Source organism: Salmo salar, chromosome ssa02 (assembly GCF_905237065.1).
Source record: "Salmo salar chromosome ssa02, Ssal_v3.1, whole genome shotgun sequence".
Lineage (NCBI taxonomy): Eukaryota > Metazoa > Chordata > Actinopteri > Salmoniformes > Salmonidae > Salmo > Salmo salar.
This window is the reverse complement of record NC_059443.1, coordinates 9,122,496-9,147,043: the sequence shown is the minus strand read 5'-3', so window position 1 is coordinate 9,147,043 and position 24,548 is coordinate 9,122,496. Positions and strand designations below refer to the sequence as shown.

The 24,548-nt window shown below is 45.6% G+C and overlaps 1 protein-coding gene across 1 annotated transcript; it reads left to right on the top strand.

The window, feature by feature from the left end:
* The first annotated feature begins 4,341 nt into the window (after nt 1-4,341).
* Nucleotides 4,342-22,565, top strand: skap2 (src kinase associated phosphoprotein 2). The gene is given in 14 exon segments (NM_001146414.1): nt 4,342-4,450; nt 4,992-5,097; nt 5,252-5,277; nt 6,277-6,378; nt 8,279-8,359; nt 8,551-8,634; nt 11,278-11,402; nt 12,232-12,295; nt 12,451-12,558; nt 14,782-14,880; nt 17,460-17,572; nt 21,801-21,903; nt 22,094-22,264; nt 22,386-22,565. Coding segments are annotated over 12 exon segments (1,041 nt in total). The 5' UTR covers nt 4,342-4,410; the 3' UTR covers nt 21,894-21,903; nt 22,094-22,264; nt 22,386-22,565.
* Nucleotides 22,566-24,548: the final 1,983 nt, after the last annotated feature.

The following is a 24,548-nucleotide window of genomic DNA, read 5'->3' as shown; positions in this document are numbered from 1 at the left end:
GAAGGCAGATTCCAATGGTTCGAAAGGCGGCTTTGCCAATGCTGCCAAGACCACATCCAGAGCCCAGCTCGCCATTGAGCGGGTCCTAGCTGGACGCAGGCAACGAATCCCCTTCATAAACCTGGAGACCAAGGGATGGTGCCCCACTGGCCTGTCCATCCACCCCACATGGCAGGCAGATATAGCAGCCAAATACCCTCTCAGTGTAGAGGCTGCCAAGCCCTCATCCAAGCGAGACTGCAGGTATTGGAGGCCATACTGCACCCCGCATGACTCGGGCACAACCTCAATACCAGTGCACCAAGAGCAGAACAACCACCAGCGCAACTGGTATGCCGCGGTTGTAGCCGGTGCCCTTGTGCTCTGCATGGTGTTCATTATCCTGTAGTCCCAACATGGACACTGGTGCGAAGGAGGTGCGGCCTCAGATGCCACAGAGTACCCCCAGCCTCAGACAGCAGGTCCGGTCTCAGGGGAAGTTGCCAAGGTGTCCCAGACAACAGGGATAGGAGAAGGCTGGACCAGTGTCATCTGGGCTACTATGGGGCTACCAGAAGCAGACGATGCTCTGCCATCCTGGTCCTGTCCAGCACAGCCTGGATCAGGGGAAAAGGGGGGAATGCTTAAAACTCCAGCCCTGGCCAATCATGAGCCAGAGCATCCAAGCCCAGAGGCCCTGGTGGCTCTGACATGGAGTACCGCAGGGGGCAATGTGGGGGGGGGTAGACTCCAGTCCCAAAGTGGCGGGCCCACATTCAGGATGTCAGGTACGTGCAAGTAGAGACGCTTGATGTCCCTGACCCCAGAGGAGGTCCCGTTCCATAAAATGGAGGCGGTAGGACCTCAATACATTGATGTAAGCCACCACTGTGGTGTTGTTCATTCTCACCAGGATATGTCTTCCTTTCAGATGTGGAAGGAAAGACTGCAGGGCCAGCAGTACAGCTCGGAGCTCTAGTGTATTGATGTGCCTGCCACTTTAAGGGGGTAGCCAACAGCAACTGGCCGACCTGCCCTTGGTCACCCCCAGCTGATCTGTGAGGCGTCTGTGCTGACCAGCTCCTGGTGGCACATCATCAGCATCTCCACCCCACCTGAGAGAAAGGAGTGACAGCTCCACCTCAACAATGCCCTGAGGCACTATGCCGTCACCCGCAGCTGGTGGTGACTGTGGCACTCCGGTTGCAGCCGGTGGGAGTTGAACCACCGTTGAAGAGGCCGGAGATGGAGCAGGCCCAGGGGAATCAACAACGAGGCCGACGTCAGCAATCCCAACAGGCGTTGGCAGGTTAGGGCGGATACCACCCGCCCCTGCCGAGAGTGGTCGAGGCAAGGTCGCCTGAACCCTTCTGGTGGGCAAGTGTGCTGTCATGAGGACTGAGTCCAGTTACACGCCAATGAAGGCCACCCTCTGGGTGGGCGTCAGATGACTCTTCTTGTTGTTTACAGGAGCATGTCTCTGACAGGACCTGGGTCCTGGTCGGGGTACAAATCAGCCAATCATCCAGGTAATTGAGGATCATCAATCCTCGGAACGTGAGAGGTGCCAGGACAGCATCCATGCACTTTGTGAAAGTGCGGGGTGCCAAGGAGAGGCTGAAGGGAAGAACCATGATTTCGCATTCCTCAGGTCCAGCGTCACAAACCATTGGTCCCTGGACACAGCCTGGCACAAGCGGGAACCTCAGTACTTTCAAGTACCCATTAAGGTTGCGAAGGTTCAGAATCGGTCGAAACCCTCCGTCTCTTTTTGGGACCACAAAATAAGTGGAGTAGAACCCACCTAGCCGTTCTGATGTCTCGATCCTGCGGATGGCACCTTTGTCCAGGAGTGAGGAGATCTCCAGCCAAAGGGTTCTCGTCTTCGGGGAGGGGGGAGGGGGTCGGCCACCGTGGTGACATGAAGGCCCCTGAAGGACGGGGGCCGGCAACTGGAATTGGAGTCGGTACCCCTGAAGCATTGTAGACAACACCCATGGGGACTCCACACACTCCTCCCACCTTGCCCTTTGAGACCGGGAGAGGCGGCCGGGGAAGGGTGTCAGGGGACCTGCCTCTCCTCTGGCGCCCCGAGCACCTGGGTCCCCCAGGCACGTCCCTATGGCGGTGACGGTTGACAGGTTGTTGCTCCACCGCACACTGTGCCCTTGCCCGCTGTCGTCCCTCAGCACGAGGCGATGGGGCAGGAAAGGGACCCCACCGTTGTTCAGTTCAGGTGGGTGGCGACGGTCCGTCTGCCTTGAACCTGGAGCCTGAGGAGGTGGCATGAACCGTCTCAGGGTCTCCCGGTCCCTACGAATCTCATCGGTCTGCTCCAGAATGTCATTAACCCCTGGGCCAAAAGTCAGCCCTGGGGTGATGGGGAGAGCAGCTGGCAGACGGGATTGGGCCAGCCAGAGATGGAGCCGGGATGTAACCACCTGCGTCCGTTGGGAGTGGGCCACATCCCTCTGGAGCAGGGAAAGCAGGCGAGACACCTCCATCACTTCCCGGAGGAGCGCCTCTGTGCCTTCCTGCAGGTAGGCCTGCAGCAGCATTACCAACGCGGCCAAGAGAGCAGAGGGACCCATATGTGGTTTTCAAGTCCTCATCAAAGACTCTGGGGGGGGTCCTGGCTTCAGTCGCGGGTTCCGCCCTATAATCTCCCGGTCCGGGAGGACCATGGCAGGTGCCCAGCTCTCCTGCAAGGCCTCGCAGAACTCAGCAGCGATTGGGACAGATGCAGTAATCACTGTCCACCAGTTTGATGTCCAGTGCAGTGGCTACCTAAGTGAGTAGGCCCCTCATAGCCTTTCGAGTCGCTGGCGGCAATGAAACCCCACTGCCGGCTTCTGATGGCCTGTCAGCCTCGGTGGTGAACAGTGCCAGCATCGTCCCCCAGGAACAGCCTATCACTGGCCAACAGGGAACAGCTGTCGTTGCCATCGAAGCTATCAACCTCCTGACGCAGGGCATGCGCCCTCCGTTCAAGGTGGTCGCAGCGGTCTGACTGCCCCCGTCCAGGACTGGCAGCAGATGGGCTCTGCCTGGCTCCAGCCACACTTCCTGGGAGGGGTACTGGGCCTAGTAGAGGGACTAACGGTTCGCTGGCGCACCACTCCTGAGGAAGGGAGCTCGTCCCCAGCCTGAGCCCGAGCCTGGCCGACCCACTCGCGCATGGCCTCCAATCACAACAGGCACAGGTGTTCTGAGAACACCACACAAAACAGGCATCCAGTAGGGCACTCCACTGCCCTCTCCGTGTGGCTCGAACCCGGCAGTGCATACACAAGGTATGCAGATCTCCAGAGGGGATGTCACCATCACACCTGTCACAAAGGGAAGCCATAAGCTCAGCCAAACCAACAAGGCCATGGAGCAGGGGTCCGATGCCCTGGGAGAGCTATGTCCTGACCCGCTTGGAGGAATAGGAACGGGGGAGGGATAAATTACCCAGTACCTCTGCAGAAAACGGGGAAGACCCATGTGGGAAAAACAGGCAGACAAAAAAACTGCAACCAGGTAATGGATTTGATTTATGGGTTGTTTTGTTTTTTACGCCAACTGTAATATTACCTAGCCAGTTTAATATCCAAGCAGAAAACAAAACAGCACCATATGGAGTAACGCCATTAAGGAACTCCAAAGTCAATGTCTCAAAGTAGTGGAAGCCCACCACGATACTCTTACATTCTACAAGGGAAAGAAGGAAAAAAAACTGCAGGGTAATTAAAGCAATTCACAACACACACAGAACAAGCCAGTCAGCAATATGTGTGAGGTAAATACAGTCTGTGGCAGCAAGAGCCACCAATATATTAATGGATGCACACAGAGTCATAGTGTAACTCTAAAAGCACGACAAACCACGGGCGGAAGATATAGATCAACCGCGCACAGCTAGTGGAGTACTCAACAGAGCCCCCCCAGGCTGCAAACAGCCAGTGAGTATACTTCCACGCAAGATATTACACTTACCAAGCGAACTTCAGAAAGTTTGTACCTTAAACCATACGGACGTCCGTCGAGAAAATGAAAGAGAACGTCTGTGTCGCGGCCATGGGGTCTATATATAGGGGCGGACCCCAGCCTTGACACAGGTGTTCACCGGAGTAAATGTGTAAATCCTCACCTCGGATGTGTCCCTCTGCGTTTATATTTTTGTTTAGTGTGAAAAACGCATTCTATGAAGTACTATTTGGGTGCAGGTACCGCGTGGGCAGGTTAAACGCGATGGCGGTGCAGGTGGATCAAGAAAGGAAGGACACGGCCCGTGGCTATATTTGAATAGTGTCACTGCACTGTAGCCAGTGGTCATTGTATTGATTAGTGAATTTATACTGTAACTTCCGTATCTCTTAGCCCACCAGAGCTTCCGTATTAACTGAGTTTCTCAGTCTACCCTTGCTGGATTTTTTACTTTGTAACGCTATGCGGTCAATTCCGGAGGAGTTAACGACGCTTATTTCAGGTATTTATAATATATATTATTAATCGACTTGTTAGTGTAATGGATTTCTATCCTATCGTTATCAAACGTAAAGTTTTCCAAAAACATTTTAAGTGTTTTGAAAAAGAGGAAGTACGTGTCTGTTTCACTGCAATATGGATGGTAGAGGTCTTCCCACCGTAGAGACGATTGGCACAAACAAACAGGTGCACCCTTGAGTTGTAACTAATATGATTCCTGTATTAGTTGGCAGTATTGAAATGAGTAGGCAAGCAACCTATTGTACACACGTTTGCATCCGAAGTGTTTGGTTATCGCTCCAAAGCAATTATACCAAAACAAAAAAGGACTATTTTCATGTGTAAAGGTTGGATAAAAACGGACCGTTTTTTTCATGTGTAAAAGTTAGAAATGTATCCTAAAAACCGGGAATTATTTTTAATATTTAGAGTATAGTTGAGTACTCTATTAAATATTTGAGAATGGGCTGCATCATTCTGGTTGATTATTTTGATCACATGACCTCAAACTTTGATGCCTACACATTTCTTCCCCATTTAAGATCTTGAAGATTTCCTCTTCGATGGTCTGAAAGGAGAGAATTTGAGTAAGAAGGCAAAGGAGAAAAGAGAAGCCTTCATAAAGCGGATCAAAGAGGTCAAATCTGGGTATGTATAGACTCCAGCAGAACCTTTTATATATTATGAATACTTTGTGGTTTTGCAACAGCTCGTTAGTTCAATAATATAACTCTGTCTATAGCTGTTTTTCAGTTGTGTTATGGTGATCTATCGTTTCCTTCTTCCTTCTTATGTCTTACAGATACCCTCAAGAGTTCAACGAGAAACGTATGTTTTTACTCAGTGTGCTTGATGTTAATGTGTTAAAAACAAAGGCACCCTATTCCGGGTGGGTATACTTTGTGGAACGTTCCAACAGGAATCCGTTCCAAAAACGTTGTAAAGTACAAGGTTGTCAACAAACAATGCATGTAAAGTAGCATGATCAAGTCACCTAGCTAACTAGCTGCCGAATAGGCATCAACTCACCACATAGCTTATTTTTAATGTTTGTCCATAGGCTACCAGAGTGAGGACAGACATTTTTCGGGAATAAACCTGGTGAGGGAAAAACTTAATGAAATAGCCCACTCCCTACCAGGTATCTTATTCTGCCTCTATACAACTTTATATGCGTTGTTTGTTGGCAACTTTGTTATTTACAAAGTTTTTGGAAGAGAATCCTGTTGGAACGTTCCACAAATTATACCACCCCCCTATGTGCCCTGGTCAAATGTAGTGCTCTATTTTTTAATTGTATTATTATTATTTACCATTATATATTATTATTTACCATTATTTAACTAGGCAAGTCAGTTGAGAACAAATTCTTATTTACAATGACGGCCTACCAAAAGGCCTCCTGCGGGGATGGGGCTGGGATTACAAATAAATAACATATAAATATAGTACAAAACATGCATCACGACAAGAGAGACAACACTACGTAAGGATAGACCTAAGACGACAACATAGCAAGGCAGCAACACATGACAATACAGCATGGTAGCAACACAACATGGTAGTAGCACAAAACATGGTACAAACATTATTGGGCACAGACAAAAGCACAAAGGGCAAAAAGGTAGAGACAATAATACATCACACAAAGCAGCCACAACTGTCAGTAAGAGTGTCCATGATTGAGTCTTTGAATGAAGACCTGAATGAATGAATGAACTTGAATGATACAACTGTCCAGTTTCAGTGTTTTGTAGAGAATAGGTGTCCATTTGGGATGTGCATGGGTCTTACTGTAATACATCAACAACTACCGTTATGAACCAGGAGATGCAGAGGACTCAGAAGAGGATGAAGTGGAGGACAGCAACAATGATGGATGGTCACTGCATTCAGAACGCACAGATAAGGAGGATGAGACCTGTGAAGGTATGTCACAAACACTTGGGTGTAGACCAGGGTCAACACTTGGGTGTAGACCAGGGTCAACACTTGGGTGTAGACCAGGGTCAGCACGAGGGTGTAGACCAGGGTCAGCACGAGGGTGTAGACCAGGGTCAGCACGAGGGTGTAGACCAGGGTCAGCACGAGGGTGTAGACCAGAGTCAGCACGAGGGTGTAGACCAGAGTTGGATTCAAATAACTAAAATTCCAATTCATGGTTCTCTGTAAGAAAACATTGGAATGAGCTAGAATTTCAGTTTATGTCCTGAATTGACTGAATTGAATTGAAATGGAATGGACCCAGACTCTGATACAATCTACATACATACATACTGTACCAGTCAAACGTTTGGACACAGCTACTCATTCAAGGGTTTTTCTTTATTTTACTATTTTCTACATTATAGAATAATAGTGAAGACATCTAAACTATGAAATAACACCTATTGAATCATGTAGTAACCAAAAAAGTGTTAAACAAATCTAAATATATTTGAGATTCTTCAAAGTAGCCACCCTTTGCCTTGATTACAGCTTTGCACACTCATGGCATTCTCTTAACCAGCTTCACCTGGAATGCTTTCCCAACAAACTTGATGGAGTTCACACACATGCTGAGCACTTGTTGAAATGCATTCCAGGTGACTACCTCATGAAGCTGGTTGAGACATTCTAGACATTTCTGTGCTTTTCCAACTTTGTAGCAACAGTTTGGGGAAGACCCTTTCCTGTTTCAGCATGACAATGCCCCCCTGCACAAAGCGAGGTCCATACAGAAATGGTTTGTCGAGATCTGTGTGGAAGAACTTGGCTGGCTTGCACAGAGCCCTGACCTCAAGCTCATCGAACACCTTTGGGATGAATTGGAACACCGACTGCGAGCCAGGCCTAATTGTTCAACATCAGTGCCCGACCTCAAGTCCTTGCAGCAATGTTCCAACATCTAGTGGAAAGCCTTTCCAGAAGAGTGGAGGCTGGTATAGCAGCCAAAGGGGGGCCAACTCCATATTAATGCCTGTGATTTTGGAATGAGTTGTTCGACGAGCACGTGTCCACATACTTTTGGTCATGTAGTGTTTGTGTTAATCTCTTTCTCTCACCAAGTCTGTGTGTGAGCGAGAGAGGAAGCTGAAGTGAAGGAGATTGTGAGACCGCTGACATTCCAGTTGTAACTTGGCAACTGACTTTGGAAGCCATTTGAAGGGCACAGCTGTGGGTTGGCCCCTCATGACAGAGAAAGCATAGTTTATTACTCACAGCCTGGAACCTCGCAGAGTGGCAGTCAAGAGGTTTAGAGTTACCACTTTACATTTCTACTACAGTACAAGAAAATGCATGCCTATGTATACAGTAGTCTTTCTCCAATAACAGTAACCTACACAGTGTTTGTGTATTTGGTTTTGGTTAATAGAGTATCAAGATAAACCTTGTGAAAGGGTAAGGGGTCTGGGTTTTATTGGCCTTTAAACAGCTGCCAGTTTTATGGCCCCTCTTTCACTCGGAGCAACTTTGACACAGAGAGTTGAACATTTGCATTGAAGTTGCACTAGTTGGCTGCAAAATATTGTTCCCTTCTGGACTAAGAGATGCTTCACTTCTATATCGACCCAGTTGATGACAAACCAAATAAGCAAAGATGTGTGTTACCCTCTTTTTGAACATTGTAAGGGTGAATTTTCACTGAGGTTCATTAGAATCTGGGACTGTGTAGTAGGTCTTGGTTTTCGGGAGCAAGAAAAGACAAAGCAAAACTGTACTATTTCCGGTTTTTCCAAAGTAACAGTTGTCCAATCAGGTTAGCCATAGTCATTGATGTAAATGATGAGAACGTACAGAAGGTTGCTAGAAGGCTGATAAACTTGCATCATTGTCTCTCTGCCTATAGGTGCTCAGCAGTCTCTAGCCGTGGCGGCTCAGGACCTCCAGTCTGTCTTCAAGGCCGGACACCTGGAGAAACGCAGGAAGGGTGGGGTTCTTCCATAGACATGCATATATTTATATATATATATATATATGTATGTATTGTTTATATACGACATTGGTGTCTTTAGTAACATACACTATACATACTCTGGGACTTTTGGGGAAACAACACTGTTATGAGCCTCCAGATTGTGGATTGTACGACTATGTTGATGTTCCCATTGTCTTCCACAGATCACAGCTTCTTTGGCACAGAGTGGCAGAAGAGATGGTGCGCTTTGAGCAACCAGACATTTTACTACTACGGCAGTGAGAAAGGTATTCAACCACACATACTACTACTACTACTACTACTACGGTAGTGAGAAAGGTATTCAACCACACATACTACTACTACTACTACTACTACTACTACTACGGTAGTGAGAAAGGTATTCAACCAGACATTCTAATACTATGGCAGTGAGAAAGGTACTCAACCAGACATAATGCTACTACAGCAGTGAGAAAGGTATTCAACCACAAATACTACTACATAGGCAGTGAGAAAGGTATTCAACCACACATACTACTACTACGGCAGCGAGAAAGGTATTCAACCACACATACTACTACTACTACAGTAGTGAGAAAGGTATTCAACCACACATACTACGGTAGTGAGAAAGGTATTCAACCAGACATAATACTACTACAGCAGTGAGAAAGGTATTCAAATACTACTACAGCAGTGAGAAAGGTATTCAACCACAAATACTACTACTACTTAGGCAGTGAGAAAGGTATTCAACCACACATACTACTACTACTACGGTAGTGAGAAAAGTATTCAACCAGACATTCTACTACTATGGCAGCAAGAAAGGTATTCAACCACACATACTACTACTACAGTAGTGAGAAAGGTATTCAACCACACATACTACTACTACTACAGTAGTGAGAAAGGTATTCAACCAGACATTCTACTACTACAGTAGTGAGAAAGGTATTCAACCACACATACTACTACTACTACAGTAGTGAGAAAGGTATTCAACCGCACATACTACTACTACAGTAGTGAGAAAGGTATTCAACCACACATACTACTACTACTACTACTACAGTAGTGAGAAAGGTATTCAACCAGATATTCTACTACTATGGCAGTGAGAAAGGTATTCAACCAGACATTCTTCTACTACGGCAGTGAGAAAGGTATTCAACCAGACATTCTTCTACTACAGTAGTGAGAAAGGTATTCAACCAGATATTCTACTACTACGGCAGTGAGAAAGGTATTCAACCACACATACTACTACTACTACAGTAGTGAGAAAGGTATTCAACCAGACATTCTACTACTATGGCAGCGAGAAAGGTATTCAACCACACATACTACTACTACGGTAGTGAGAAAGGTATTCAACCAGACATTCTACTACTACAGTAGTGAGAAAGGTATTCAACCACACATACTACTACTACTACTACTACTACAGTAGTGAGAAAGGTATTCAACCAGATATTCTACTACTATGGCAGTGAGAAAGGTATTCAACCAGACATTCTTCTACTACGGTAGTGAGAAAGGTATTCAACCACACATACTACTACTACGGTAGTGAGAAAGGTATTCAACCTGACATTCTACTACTATGGCAGCGAGAAAGGTATTCAACCACACATACTACTACTACTACTACAGTAGTGAGAAAGGTATTCAACCACACATACTACTACTACGGTAGTGAGAAAGGTATTCAACCAGACATTCTACTACTACAGTAGTGAGAAAGGTATTCAACCACACATACTACTACTACTACTACTACAGTAGTGAGAAAGGTATTCAACCAGATATTCTACTACTATGGCAGTGAGAAAGGTATTCAACCAGACATTCTACTACTACAGTAGTGAGAAAGGTATTCAACCACACATACTACTACTACTACAGTAGTGAGAAAGGTATTCAACCACACATACTACTACTACTACTACTACAGTAGTGAGAAAGGTATTCAACCAGATATTCTTCTTCTACAGTAGTGAGAAAGGTATTCAACCAGATATTCTACTACTACGGTAGTGAGAAAGGTATTCAACCAGATATTCTACTACTACGGTAGTGAGAAAAGTATTGAACCAGACATTCTAATACTATGGTAGTGAGAAAGGTATTCAACCAGATATTCTTCTACTACAGTAGTGAGAAAGGTATTCAACCAGATATTCTACTACTACGGTAGTGAGAAAGGTATTCAACCACACATACTACTACTACTACTACTACAGTAGTGAGAAAGGTATTCAACCAGATATTCTACTACTATGGCAGTGAGAAAGGTATTCAACCAGACATTCTTCTACTACGGTAGTGAGAAAGGTATTCAACCACACATACTACTACTACGGTAGTGAGAAAGGTATTCAACCTGACATTCTACTACTATGGCAGCGAGAAAGGTATTCAACCACACATACTACTACTACTACTACAGTAGTGAGAAAGGTATTCAACCACACATACTACTACTACGGTAGTGAGAAAGGTATTCAACCAGACATTCTACTACTACAGTAGTGAGAAAGGTATTCAACCACACATACTACTACTACAGTAGTGAGAAAGGTATTCAACCACACATACTACTACTACTACTACTACAGTAGTGAGAAAGGTATTCAACCAGATATTCTTCTACTACAGTAGTGAGAAAGGTATTCAACCAGATATTCTACTACTACGGTAGTGAGAAAGGTATTCAACCAGATGTTCTACTACTACGGCAGTGAGAAAGGTATTGAACATTCATGACTTCCCAGACAACTGTAGTTTGTGTTTGGGAATGTATATTTGATCTTTTCATAGTTTTTAATTTGAATTGAATATATAGAATTTCTAGCCAAACAGTGATGTTACTCTAGTAATCATGAGTTGTTGTAGTAGTTGTGTTTCTCTCTCTCCTCTGACAGACAAGCAGCAGAAGGGCGAGTTTGCAATTGATGGCTACAGTGTCAAGATGAATAACACCCTGCGAAAAGATTCCAAGAAAGATTGCTGCTTTGAAATTTCTTCCTCTGACAAGCGAGTATATCAGGTGAGAGAGCTAGTCTCTTGATGACACTTTGGGGCATACCATACGCTAATCATTGCAGTCTGTCCATGTAACATTTCTGCAACCGTTATAGGACGGTTTCCCGGACACAGATTCACCCTAGTCCTGGAGAATATATAGAATCTCATTGAAATAGCTTTTTAGTCCAAGACTAAGATTTATCTGTCTGGTATACCGTCCCTTTAAACTTCTATCATAGTCCAAAACGTGTACACGTCCACACAGCAGTGTTCTAGAATATTGGACCTTTGGCTTTCATACTTTTTGAATTCTCAGCTCAAGCAATTTCTCCAACTGTCAACACATTGAAATGAACATAGGAGGCGTACAGGAGTCTCGTTGGTTGGGGATTGTGGGGAGGTGTTCGGACTGTGCGTTCCCCGCAGATGGTGGTCTCAGAGCCTCGTAGCTATGTCCCAATGGGACGCCGGACTATCTGGTGTCTGTGAACTATGATTTACGCCTTAAAGGGAAAATCCACTCAAACTATATATATTTTATTTTATTTTTTATTAGTCCACTCTTGATACAGTCCCAAAATGTTTTGCATGTCAGCAGTCAATTTTTCAAAAGATTGAACTTTCAAGAAGCAAAGTGCCACTGACCACATCATAATGATGATGCAAAACACACACATTTAGAGTTTTGTTAAAGTATTTCTCACATACATATTCAGTTTTCTTAGCTAGTTTTTTTCCTTCCTTGAGGAAAGTTTAGCTAATGCATAAATACAGTGCTATTTGTTTATGTTAATTCATTTAGGTGCAACTACTGACTGTCGATTTCCTCTCTCTCTCCCCCGCTCTCTCAGTTCTGTGCGTCATCTCAGAAAGAGGCAGAGGAATGGGTGGAGCAGATAGATTTTGTGTTGAGAGGTTTGTAATACTCGCCATTAGACCTCATATTTTATCCCATGTACTTTTCATGTCAAGTCTTTTATGAATATTTTATAGTAACCAGTATAGACTAATTCCCTTATTTAATCTGAGGCTGTGTGTGTGTGGCTGTGTGTGGCTGTGTGTGTTTGCAGACATGTCAGGGGTCATTCCGTTGGACGAGGAGGATCAAGAGACGTACGATGACATTGGCGCTGTCGAGGCGGAGCCTATTGACGATGACATCTACGAAGAACTCCCAGGTCTGCCATTTCTCACACACAGACACACACACTGTGTACTCTGTCAGAGAATGTAACCAAGAATCCTGTTCAACTAGAGGACTGTTTGATTGGATGCTTCCTGTTTGACACACATCCTCTATGCTCTGGCTCTGTAATATTATTACTACTATCCTTATTATGGGGATAGATAGGTAAGGAGGCCCAAATAGTACCCTTTTCCCTTTCTAGTGCACTACTCTTGACCAGAGCCCAATGGACCCTGATGAAAAAGTAGTGCCTCATAAAGGGAATAGCAGGCCATTTGGGACTCAGCCAGGCAGGGTGGTGTGATGTTGACTGTACATTTCTCCTCTCTCTGCTCCCTCTGTCCTCAGCCAGGGTAAATCCTTCTCACAACACCATAGTAACAGTCCTCAGCCAGGGTAAATCCCTCTCACAATACCATAGTAACTGTCCTCAGCCAGGGTAAATCCTTCTCACAACACCATAGTAACAGTCCTCAGCCAGGGTAAATCCCTCTCACAATACCATAGTAACTGTCCTCAGCCAGGGTAAATCCTTCTCACAACACCATAGTAACAGTCCTCAGCCAGGGTAAATCCCTCTCACAATACCATAGTAACTGTCCTCAGCCAGGGTAAATCCTTCTCACAACACCATAGTAACAGTCCTCAGCCAGGGTAAATCCCTCTCACAACACCATAGTAACAGTCCACAGCCAGGGTAAATCCCTCTCACAACACCATAGTAACAGTCCTCAGCCAGGCTAAATCCCTCTCACAACACCATAGTAACAGTCCTCAGCCAGGGTAAATCCCTCTCACAATACCATAGTAACAGTCCTCAGCCAGGGTAAATCCCTCTCACAACACCATAGTAACAGTCCTCAGCCAGGGTAAATCCCTCTCACAACACCATAGTAACAGTCCTCAGCCAGGGTAAATCCCTCTCACAACACCATAGTAACAGTCCACAGCCAGGGTAAATCCCTCTCACAACACCATAGTAACAGTCCTCAGCCAGGGTAAATCCCTCTCACAACACCATAGTAACAGTCCTCAGCCAGGCTAAATCCCTCTCACAACACCATAGTAACAGTCCTCAGCCAGGCTAAATCCCTCTCACAACAACATAGTAACAGTCCTCAGCCAGGCTAAATCCCTCTCACAACACCATAGTAACAGTTCACAGCCACACTAAATCCCTCTCACAACACCATAGTAACAGTTCACAGCCAGACTAAATCCCTCTCACAACACCATAGTAACAGTCCTCAGCCAGGTTAAATCCCTCTCACAACACCATAGTAACAGTCCTCAGCCAGACTAAATCCCTCTCACAACACCATAGTAACAGTTTACTGTGTTCCAATGGCACGTTGTGTTAGCTAATCCAAGTTTATCATTTAAAAGGCTAATTGATCATTAGAAAACCCTTTTGCAATTATGTTAGCACAGCTGAAAACTTGTGCTGCTTAAAACCTCTTAAGCATTAGCCCCTTTTTTTCAATTTTCGCTTAAAACTTTGTGTGTGTGTGTATGTACACACACACACCCTGTCAAAAGTAGTGCACTATAAAGGGAATAGGGTGTCATTTGGGACACAACCTTGCTCTTGCAGCTTGTGTGACTTGTATGTTACAAGCGTGTTAAACAACAGGTGTGGCTGACTAGCTGGGGCTTTGCATTCCTCATGTTATTCAGATCCACTTCTGACCCTCTCTCTGTCCTGGGGCCATTTACATTCCTCATGTTATTCAGATCCATATCTGACCCTCTCTCTGTCCTGGGGCCATTTACATTCCTCATGTTATTCAGATCCACATCTGACCCTCTCTCTGTCCTGGGGCCATTTACATTCCTCATGTTATTCAGATCCACATCTGACCCTCTCTCTGTCCTGGGGCCATTTACATTCCTCATGTTATTCAGACCCACATCTGACCCTCTCTCTGTCCTGGGGCCATTTACATTCCTCATGTTATTCAGACCCACATCTGACCCTCTCTCTGTCCTGGGGCCATTTACATTCCTCATGTTATTCAGACCCACATCTCACCCTCTCTCTGTCCTGGGGCCATTTACATTCCTCATGTTATTCAGACCCACATCTCACCCTCTCTCTGTCCTGGGGCCATTTACATAGTCTCAGAGTAGAAGAGCTGATCTAGGATCAGGTCCCCCATGTTCATGTGATGTCATTCATTAGGATTTATCTCTCTCTTTTTATCTCTCCCAACAGAGGAGGACATGTCCACTCCTCCCTTGCCCACACCTCCAAAGCCCAAGGTGGAACCCCCCACGCCACACAGCAAACCCACCCCACCCACTACAGCTACAGGTAGGTGGAGAGAGACCTGCCTGCACCCCCTGCCTCTCATCCTTTAACCTCACCAAACACAGACTTCAGAGTGGTTCAGATCACTGTAGAATCAAGAAGAGGATGCCAGTTTAGAGAGAAGGCCTTCTGAGATACACTGTGAAAGGGAAGTCATGATGACATGGAGAGGAAGTCCCTGTGAAAAAGCAACTCAGAGGCGTTGCACACTGTTCTTGAAATAAACACATTTCAGTTAGATCCTACTAGTTCTGCATTTCAGAAAACCACATGCCTTTGCATGACGTCAGTACAAACAAACTGAAAGCTACGTTTGACCACTCACACAAGAAATGTTCCACTCTGACTGTTGTTACCATGTATACAAGCTACAGAGGCTCAATCCCCTGTACATTTCATAGGAGAAAACAGAGCAAGTTTAGTTTATTCATTAGATCATAAAAAAGAAATAAAACAAGCCCACATAAATCTTGAAAATCCATACATGCACATGAGTAAAATCATGGAGGAAAACACAGAGTCTGGGACTTATTTCCACTGTGGTCCTCTTGAGATCAGATGGGCAACATCCAACAGGTTGAACACCGTATGACAGGAAGATAATAAAACACAGAAGAACAATATCTATCATTGCAGTTGTATCGTAAGGTACAGTCAAATGGGCTGTCAAATGTCATTTTTAAAGCTGCCCAGAGAGGACCTGGTTTTTATGGGCAGAGGCAACACATTCCACTCTGAGGCTCCAGTACACAACACAGTACCTTTCCCAGCATTACTCCTGAACCTGTATAAGCACACATCAGCAACACCTGATCTGGTGCTGGGATTGTGTACATCTCTAACATGGGGAAAGTAATCAGTCAGATATCTGGGCACAGAACATAAAGGAGGAGAGGGCGACAGGGAGGGAGAGATGACTAGTCTATTGTTCTGTCAGAGGAAGACCTCTTGTTAGCTCTCTACCACCTCAGAGAGGGCGACAGGGAGGGAGAGATGACTAGTCTATTGTTCTGTCAGAGGAAGACCTCTTGTTGGCTCTCTACCACCTCTGTTAGGGCTAGGGGGCAGTATTTGCACGGCTGGATAAAAAAATGTACCCGATTTAATCTGGTTACTAATCCTACCCAGTAACTAGAATATGCATATACTTATTATATATGGATAGAAAACACCCTAAAGTTTCTAAAACTGTTTGAATGGTGTCTGTGAGTATAACAGAACTCATTTGGCAGGCAAAACCCTGAGACATTTTCTGACAGGAAGTGGATACCTGATGTGTTGTATTACCTTTAAGCATATGCCATTGAAAAACACAGGGGCTGAGGAATATTTTGGCACTTCCTATTGCTTCCACTAGATGTCACCAGCCTTTACAAAGTGTTTTGAGTCTTCTGGAGGGAGATCTGACCGAACAAGAGCCATGGAACGATGATGGCCCATTAGACACCTGGCGCGCGAGTTCATGTTGGGTACCCTCGTTCCAATACGTTATAAAAGAGAATGCATTCGTCCACCTTGAATATTATTCATGTTCTGGTTAAAAAGGCCCTAATGATTTATGCTATACAACGTTTGACATGTTTGAACGAACGTAAATATATTTTTTTCCCCTCGTTCATGAAGTGAAGTCCGGCGGGCTTAGATCATGTGCTAACAAGACGGAGATTTTTGGACATAAATGATGAGCTTTTTTGAACAAAACTACATTCGTTATGGACCTGTGATACCTGGAAGTGACATCTGATGAAGAGAATCAAAGGTAATGGATTATTTACATAGTATTTTCGATTTTAGATCTCCCCAACATGGCGGCTAGTCTGTATCGCAACGCGTATTTTTCTGGGCGCAGTGCTCAGATTATTGCAAAGTGTGATTTTCCCAGTAAGGTTATTTTTAAATCTGGCAAGTTGATTGCGTTCAAGAGATGTAAATCTATAATTCTTTAAATGACAATATAATATTTTACCAATGTTTTCTAATTTTAATTATTTAATTTGTGGTGCTGACTTGAATGCCGGTTATTGGAGGGAAACGATTTCCTGAACATCAACGCCACAGTAAAACGCTGTTTTTGGATATAAATATGAACTTGATAGAACTAAAAATGCATGCATTGTCTAACACAATGTCCTAGGAGTGTCATCTGTTGGAGATTGTAAAAGGTTAGTGCATAATTTTAGCTGATTTTATGGTTTGGTGACGCCTGTCTTTGAATTGGTATAACATTACACACAACTCTTGTAAATGTACTGTCCTAACATACTCTAAATTTATGCTTTCGCCGTAAAACCTTTTTGAAATCGTAAAACGTGGTTAGATTAAGGAGATGTTTATCTTTCAAAGGGTGTAAAATAGTTGTATGTTTGAAAAATTTGAATTTTGACATTTATTTGGATTCAAATTTGCCGCTCTTGAAATGCACCTGCTGTTGATGGAGTGCACCACGGGTGGGACGCTTGCGTCCCACCTAGCCCATAGAGGTTACACACCATGACATCACAATAACCACCCATGTACTGTAGAGACTGGGGAACATTTTGAGTGAGCCATCTCTCTCCTATAATCTCTCTCTGTCTATCTAGTGAATAAGACCACAGACTACCAGAACTACTATCAGGGGATATGGGACTGTACAGGAGATCAACCAGATGAACTGTCCTTCAAACGGGGAGACTCCATCTACATCCTCAGTAAGGTAGGTCTGGGCTGGAGGAACCAACCCTCCTCACTCTCACCTCCAGACAGGGACCATCAGTAGTCCCTAGAGGTTTAGGATGATCTCCTTTTCACAGGCTTAAGGCTGCCCGGCGCGGCTCCTGCCCGGCGCGGGTCCTGCCCGCGGGCTCCTGCCCGGGCGCGGGTCCTGCCCGGCGCGGGTCCTGCCCGGGCGCGGGTCCTGCCCGGCGCGGGTCCTGCTCGTTGTGAAGAGCTATATACAGAGGAGACTCACATGATGCACGTATTTAATAATGAATATTTTCCACAATGGCTTGACCTGTTCCCTGACATAGGAAATAGTGATCAAACAATCCTAAGCAGGTGATAAGCATTAACATGAGAGTTAAAACATTTATATTACCTAGTTATCTTCTCCTTACAAGACAGCTGGTATGCCCTCTTATGCCAAGTGTTACTAGATTCTCTGCTATTTCTACAGGTCTCTATGAATGGCTGCACCAGACAGACCACCTAAATAGGTCAGATATTCCTGGGCCCTCTGAGGAGTAGACATTTCATATCCTTACTGGCAGCGGCTGGCCCGAAGCCTGAACTGGTGAAAGGCAGGCTGAGGATGGCCTGGATCTGAGTCCTCTCTCTGCATGTGTCCCAAATGGCACCTTATTCCCTAGATAGTGCACTACTTTTGACCAGGACCCATAGGACACTACTGACCTATAGGGCTTGGTGACAAGCAGTGTACTACGTAGGGAATAAGGTGCCTTAAAGGATGCAGCCTCTCTCTCTCTGGCCTCTGTGTGATGGGGATTAGTTGTGTCACAATGGAAAGGTTTTTAGTGTTCTTGGCTAGGTGTCCCTCTCACCTAGCCAGGCATGGCCTTAATGGGGATGTGTGTTCTCAGGAAACGTCCTCCACTCCATTCAGACCAGGCGAGGTCGTGTGGTGAGAGCCCAGTTTCCCAGGCTTGTCAGCTGGTGAGATGTAGGAGGGGTGTTGGTGTACCAGGTGTGGGGAATTAAAGAGCGACTGTGTGGACTGGCCTAAAATATGAATCCATGAATGGATTAAACATTGTTACATTGTTGATGTGTAATCAGCCATTTAAATAATCTCTCCAATATGTTGTAATTGAAGGCTGTGTAACCCACTGTACATCGTCTATACCTCCATCACCCATTGACTTTCTTAGTGATTTAATGACGGATGTATTTGCGGAGCGTCACTGGCCAAAATAATTGAACTCTGCAGTGTTTCACATCAGTCTCTTGTGTGGAGAATACAATGTAGTGGTCAATGGGGAAGCTCCTCGTGTTCAGTCTGAAGGGCTGGAAGAAATATACAGATTTTCTACTGAGACTCAACAAGAGTGCTGTTATTCATGATCAAGCCTGCCATCTAGTGGTTGAAATAAGAACTGTCAGCTTCAGTTTCTGAAAATGACTGACCGCCTTTCTTTACATTTACATTTAAGTCATTTAGCAGACGCTCTTATCCAGAGCGACTTACAAATTGGTGCATTCACCTTATAATATCCAGTGGAACAACCACTTTACAATAGTGCATCTAAATCTTTTAAGGGGGGGGTTAGAAGGATTACTTTATCCTATCCCAGGTATTCCTTGAAGAGGTGGGGTTTCAGGTGTCTCCGGAAGGTGGTGATTGACCCCGCTGTCCTGGCGTCGTGAGGGAGCTTGTTCCACCATTGGGGTGCCAGAGCAGCGAACAGTTTTGACTGGGCTGAGCGGGAACTGTGCTTCCTCAGAGGTAGGGAGGCGAGCAGGCCAGAGGTGGATGAACGGAGTGCCCTTGTTTGGGTGTAGGGCCTGATCAGAGCCTGAAGGTACGGAGGTGCCGTTCCCCTCACAGCTCCGTAGGCAAGCACCATGGTCTTGTAGCGGATGCGAGCTTCAACTGGAAGCCAGTGGAGAGAGCGGAGGAGCGGGGTGACGTGAGAGAACTTGGGAAGGTTGAACACCAGACGGGCTGCGGCGTTCTGGATGAGTTGTAGGGGTTTAATGGCACAGGCAGGGAGCCCAGCCAACAGCGAGTTGCAATAATCCAGACGGGAGATGACAAGTGCCTGGATTAGGACCTGCGCCGCTTCCTGTGTGAGGCAGGGTCGTACTCTGCGAATGTTGTAGAGCATGAACCTACAGGATCGGGTCACCGCCTTGATGTTAGTGGAGAACGACAGGGTGTTGTCCAGGGCCACGCCAAGGCTCTTAGCACTCTAGGAGGAGGACACAAGGGAGTTGTCAACCGTGATGGCGAGATCATGGAACGGGCAGTCCTTCCCCGGGAGGAAGAGCAGCTCAGTTTATTACTGTTTAATGATTTTTATTTTTTATTCATCTGTTATCATTCTATGTCCAATGTTTTTAATTGTACCTGAAAGGGTGAATGATCAGAGATGCTGTGCAATGCCAATGTGCATAGTAGACAAACATGTAAACACAACAGCCCACATCCTGCTTCTTTCCCTGTATTGAAGAGAAGCAGGAATCAAGTTGTCCTTTCATTGGCTCAGTGTGCAGACTGAAAGAGCCTTTAGCTGACCTGGAACCTTGGTGTTGGGGGTTGTGGTCTGCTGGGAGGGAATGACCATAAAACCTGTCTGGACGCTCACACAGACCAGCTGCATCAGGAGGAGGAGGAAGGGCTGCACACACACACCCTCCCACTATCCAGAGACCAGGAATAGCCTGAGTGAACAGTGGGCCCCCACCCCTAATACAGCTACCAGACCCCCCAGACTGTTAGAGGGTGTTGTCAGGCTAACTAACCTAAAGTAACCTGCTGCACACAAAACGTGTGTGTGTGTGTGTGTGTGCTTGTGTTTGTGCTCATATGTTGTCACAGTGTGGGGTCTGTGCTCCCTCCTTCCTCATAAGTCCCATATACCTCCAGTGTATTAGTGACTGAGGCCCAGCTTCCAGCCCCCAACACTCACTCAGGCAGCCATGACTTACCTAGCAGCAGACAACACTGGGCTGGTCCTGGTCCTGGTCCACACCACACTGAGGTGTGGCTGACCTCTACAACACACACAGAACCCTGTATCACCCCCAGGGGCTTGGGACCAAATGTCAATTCCATGTCACACATTAATAAGACGATTGTGACATTCACATAATGGCATAAACACTGGTCCATAGTGTTACATATGGCTGGTATATCTCTGGTCCAGGGTGTTACATATGGCCGGTATATCTCTGGTCCAGGGTGTTACATATGGCTGGTATAGCTCTGGTCCAGGGTGTTACATATGGCTGGTATAGCTCTGGTCCATGGCGTCACATATGTCTGGCATGGCTCTGGTCCAGGGTGTTACATATGGCCAGTATAGCTCTGGTCCATGGCGTTACATATGACCGGTATAGCTCTGGTCCATGGCGTTACATATGGCCAGTATAGCTCTGGTCCATGGCGTTACATATGGCTGGTATAGCTCTGGTCCATGGTGTTACATGTGGCTGGTATATCTCTGGTCCAGGGTGTTACATATGGCTGGTATATCTCTGGTCCAGGGTGTTACATATGGCTGGTATAGCTCTGGTCCCGGGTGTTACATATGGCTGGTATAGCTCTGGTCCAGGGTGTTACATGTGGCTAGTATTGCCGTGGACCAGCGCTAACGTGGCAGCATATACACCTCTATCATCAGACTGCCCTTCATCATGCCTGACCTGAGGTCCTCAACATGGACATGTTACTAACATCCACTAGTCTCTGTATTATGTGAGCAGGCCAGGAGTGTCACCCTGACCAGGAGAAACTCTGGGCCCTACATGGGAGTGATAGTCTTTGAACTCTCAGCCCTCCAGCCCCAGTGTCTGTCAGCCCCAGGGAAGACTTTCATGTGAGGTCAGGCTCCTAGGAACTGAGAAAAAAGAAGAGAGTGGGTGGGAGAGAGGCTGCTGCTGTATGGGGCATCAGCCACACGCTGCTCTGCTGCCTAACTGGGCTCATATCTGTGTGGACTGGTGATGGTTCTCCAGCGTGGTGTGTAACCGTGCCTGAGACTTAAGAACGTGTATTAGCTCAAGATGCATCTCCTCTGTTTTCATTTTTTTTTACAACAAATGAAGTGTATTCAATGATACAATATGCTCTCTGTTCTCTCTACTTTGCTCTGTTTTCTCTCTCTCTGTTTTCTCTCCTCTCGCTCTCGGTTTACTCTTTATTCTCTCTGTTGTCTTTCTCTCTCTGTTTACTCTGTTGTCTCTGTTCTCTCCTCTACCAGGAGTACCAGAACTATGGTTGGTGGATTGGGGAGATGAAGGGCTCTGTTGGCATCGTTCCTAAAGAGTACCTCATGGAGTTGTACGCCATTTAAACCCGCCTGAGTAGGTATTTTATCATGCAACTCAGTCATGTCATTTAAACCCGCCTGAGTAGGTATTTTATCATGCAACTCAGTCATGTCATTTAAACCCGCCTGAGTAGGTATTTGATCATGCAACTCAGTCATGGGGGAAGTCATTGTTGGGCTATTCCAGCAACACTAATGTGTAGTGTTTTTGTGTTCTGTTTCAGGGCATCTAAATTCAATCATCTTCCATGTGAGATGCATGGAAACGGACCGTATCTGAAGGGGACGCTGAGCTCAGCAGCAAAGCCAACTGTCTGTAGCAAAATGAAAAATATGAACTGCTTTTGTTTATCATTTATTATCGCTGCATTTTCCATTTTGATACAGAGTCTTTATATTGTGAACTGTCTAGAATGAATCGCTTATGGAGTCTTTGTATTGTGAACTGTCTAGAATGAATCGCTTATGGAGTCTTTGTATTGTGAATGTTAGAATGAATCGCTTATGGAGTCTTTGTATTGTGAACTGTCTAGAATGAATCGCTTATGGAGTCTTTGTATTGTGAACTGTCTAGAATGAATCGCTTATGGAGTCTTTGTATTGTGATCTGTCTAGAATGAATCGCTTATGGAGTCTTTGGCTGAGAAATACATGTGTATATTAGTGGTCAGGCATATTTCATAAATACTTGATACTGCTCCTGGTTGTTCGTTTGTTTTGTTCGCATGCCATTCCATGCACAGTTGGATCACATTGCCTCTACTAGACACTTCTCTCAGGTCAGTTTCCCATTTACCCCCTTATGACCTGCTCAGGATTGGGTGATAGCAAGCTGTTCCAAGGTCAGTGCTTGGGGGGGGGCACTTCTACCCTGTGTATTCTGCTGTGCAGTATGAAAAACCAACCACCAGGTGGCATCAGAGTCCCTGTCTGCAGTAATTCTAACAGCTCAACTGGTTAAGCTTTTCCCCACTGATGTCAGAACCTGTGTTCCTTCACATAGACTACCATGAATTACAACTCACTGTAATATCATCTCTATGGACTACACTCTGGCATGCATTTGATGTGGATTGTATTGTTATTTGTGTGTATATAGTTATAAAAGTGAGCTTGCCTGTAAGATAAACAGTATTCTACCTCATTACATTCATTTAATTGATTTAGAGAAACAAACTGTCTGGTTTCCCAGACTCAAACTAAGAACAACCCTGGACTAAAAGCATGTTCCATGGAATAGCGTTTCCGTCTTTGATTAGGTTTACTCTGAGAAACCAGTCCTAGGATTCCCCTGATTCATTTAGGCTGCGTTTATACAGGCAGACAAATTCTGATCTTTTGACAATCATTTGTATTTTTTTACCAACAGGATCAGATATTTTGTGAATAATTGGCCAAAACAATCTGAATTGGACTGCCTGTGTAAACCCACTCTTAGCCTTTTCACACACTGGTAAATCGTCTGTATTTTCTCAAGATGTGTAAGAAGTGGGATAATGAATTTCCTGATGAGCCAAGTTGGCCTGCTTTAGGCTACTGGACCATATCATTAAGGAACAGCCCCGCTACGCTGCGGCTGATACGGGGGAATGTCTGTGCCTGTTGAAGTGAATAGACTTCATTAAAAATCTGTCTCAAATAACACCCTATTCCCCTACTCTACATAGTGCACTACCCATAAGGCTCTGGTCAAAAACAGTGCACTATATGGGGAATAGGCTGCCATTTGGGACGTAGAAAGGTCTGTGCTTGTTGAAGTGAGAAGGCTTGATTAAAAAGATGAGAGATCTGAGTGAACCTGTACTGTATAAAGTTAGGAGGAGAGAAACAACATGGGAGGAAGAGATAGACAAAGCGGCCATGGAAGTTCTGTGTTGGTTTTATAATACCTGAGAGACTGGGGCCCTGCAGACGAGCCCTGTGTGGCAGATGGGCAGTCCTGCTCTGTGCCTGATTGAAATGGCGAGGACGACCCACCGTCAGCAGTGGGGGTAATGGCCCTCTGAGGGGCTGTTTGGCAGGCAGGATCTGGGCTCTGACCTCTGGGCCTGAGTCTGCGTTGTGGAAGGCATATTATTCTATCTGCATCTCAATAGTCTACAGTGGCTTTCTCTCCTCTCACTCTCTCTTCTTGCCCTCTATCTCTCCTCTCTCTCTCTCTCTCTTCTTACACTCCATTTCTCTCTCTTCTTACCCTCTAGCTCTATCTCTCTCTTCTTACCCTCTCTCTTCTTACCCTCTCTCTCTGTCCTTACCCTCTCGCTCTCTCTCTTTCTTCTTACCCTCTCTCTTTCTCTTCTTACCCTCTATCTCGCTCTCACCCTTCTCCCCCTACCCACCTCTTCGCTCCCTCTGTTCTCCCACTCACTATTTCATTCTTTATCTCTTTATTTCTTTCTTTCTCTCTCTTTCTCTGTTTCTCTCCCCCCTCCCTCTCTCCTCACCAGTAAAATGTCTGTGTTTTGTTCAACGGAGTGATGTAGCAGCAGTCCACTGCCTGTCCTCTGGGTGACATTCAAGCCAAACATAAATCCAGATCTTTACGGCACCGCGGGGCGATAAAGCCCACAGCTAATTGGAGATGTCATGAATTACCATAATTAGTTATCGAATATATTACAGTGAATATGGAGAGGAAGGAGAAGAGGGAGGAGTGGTTATATGGCTGTGCAACAGACA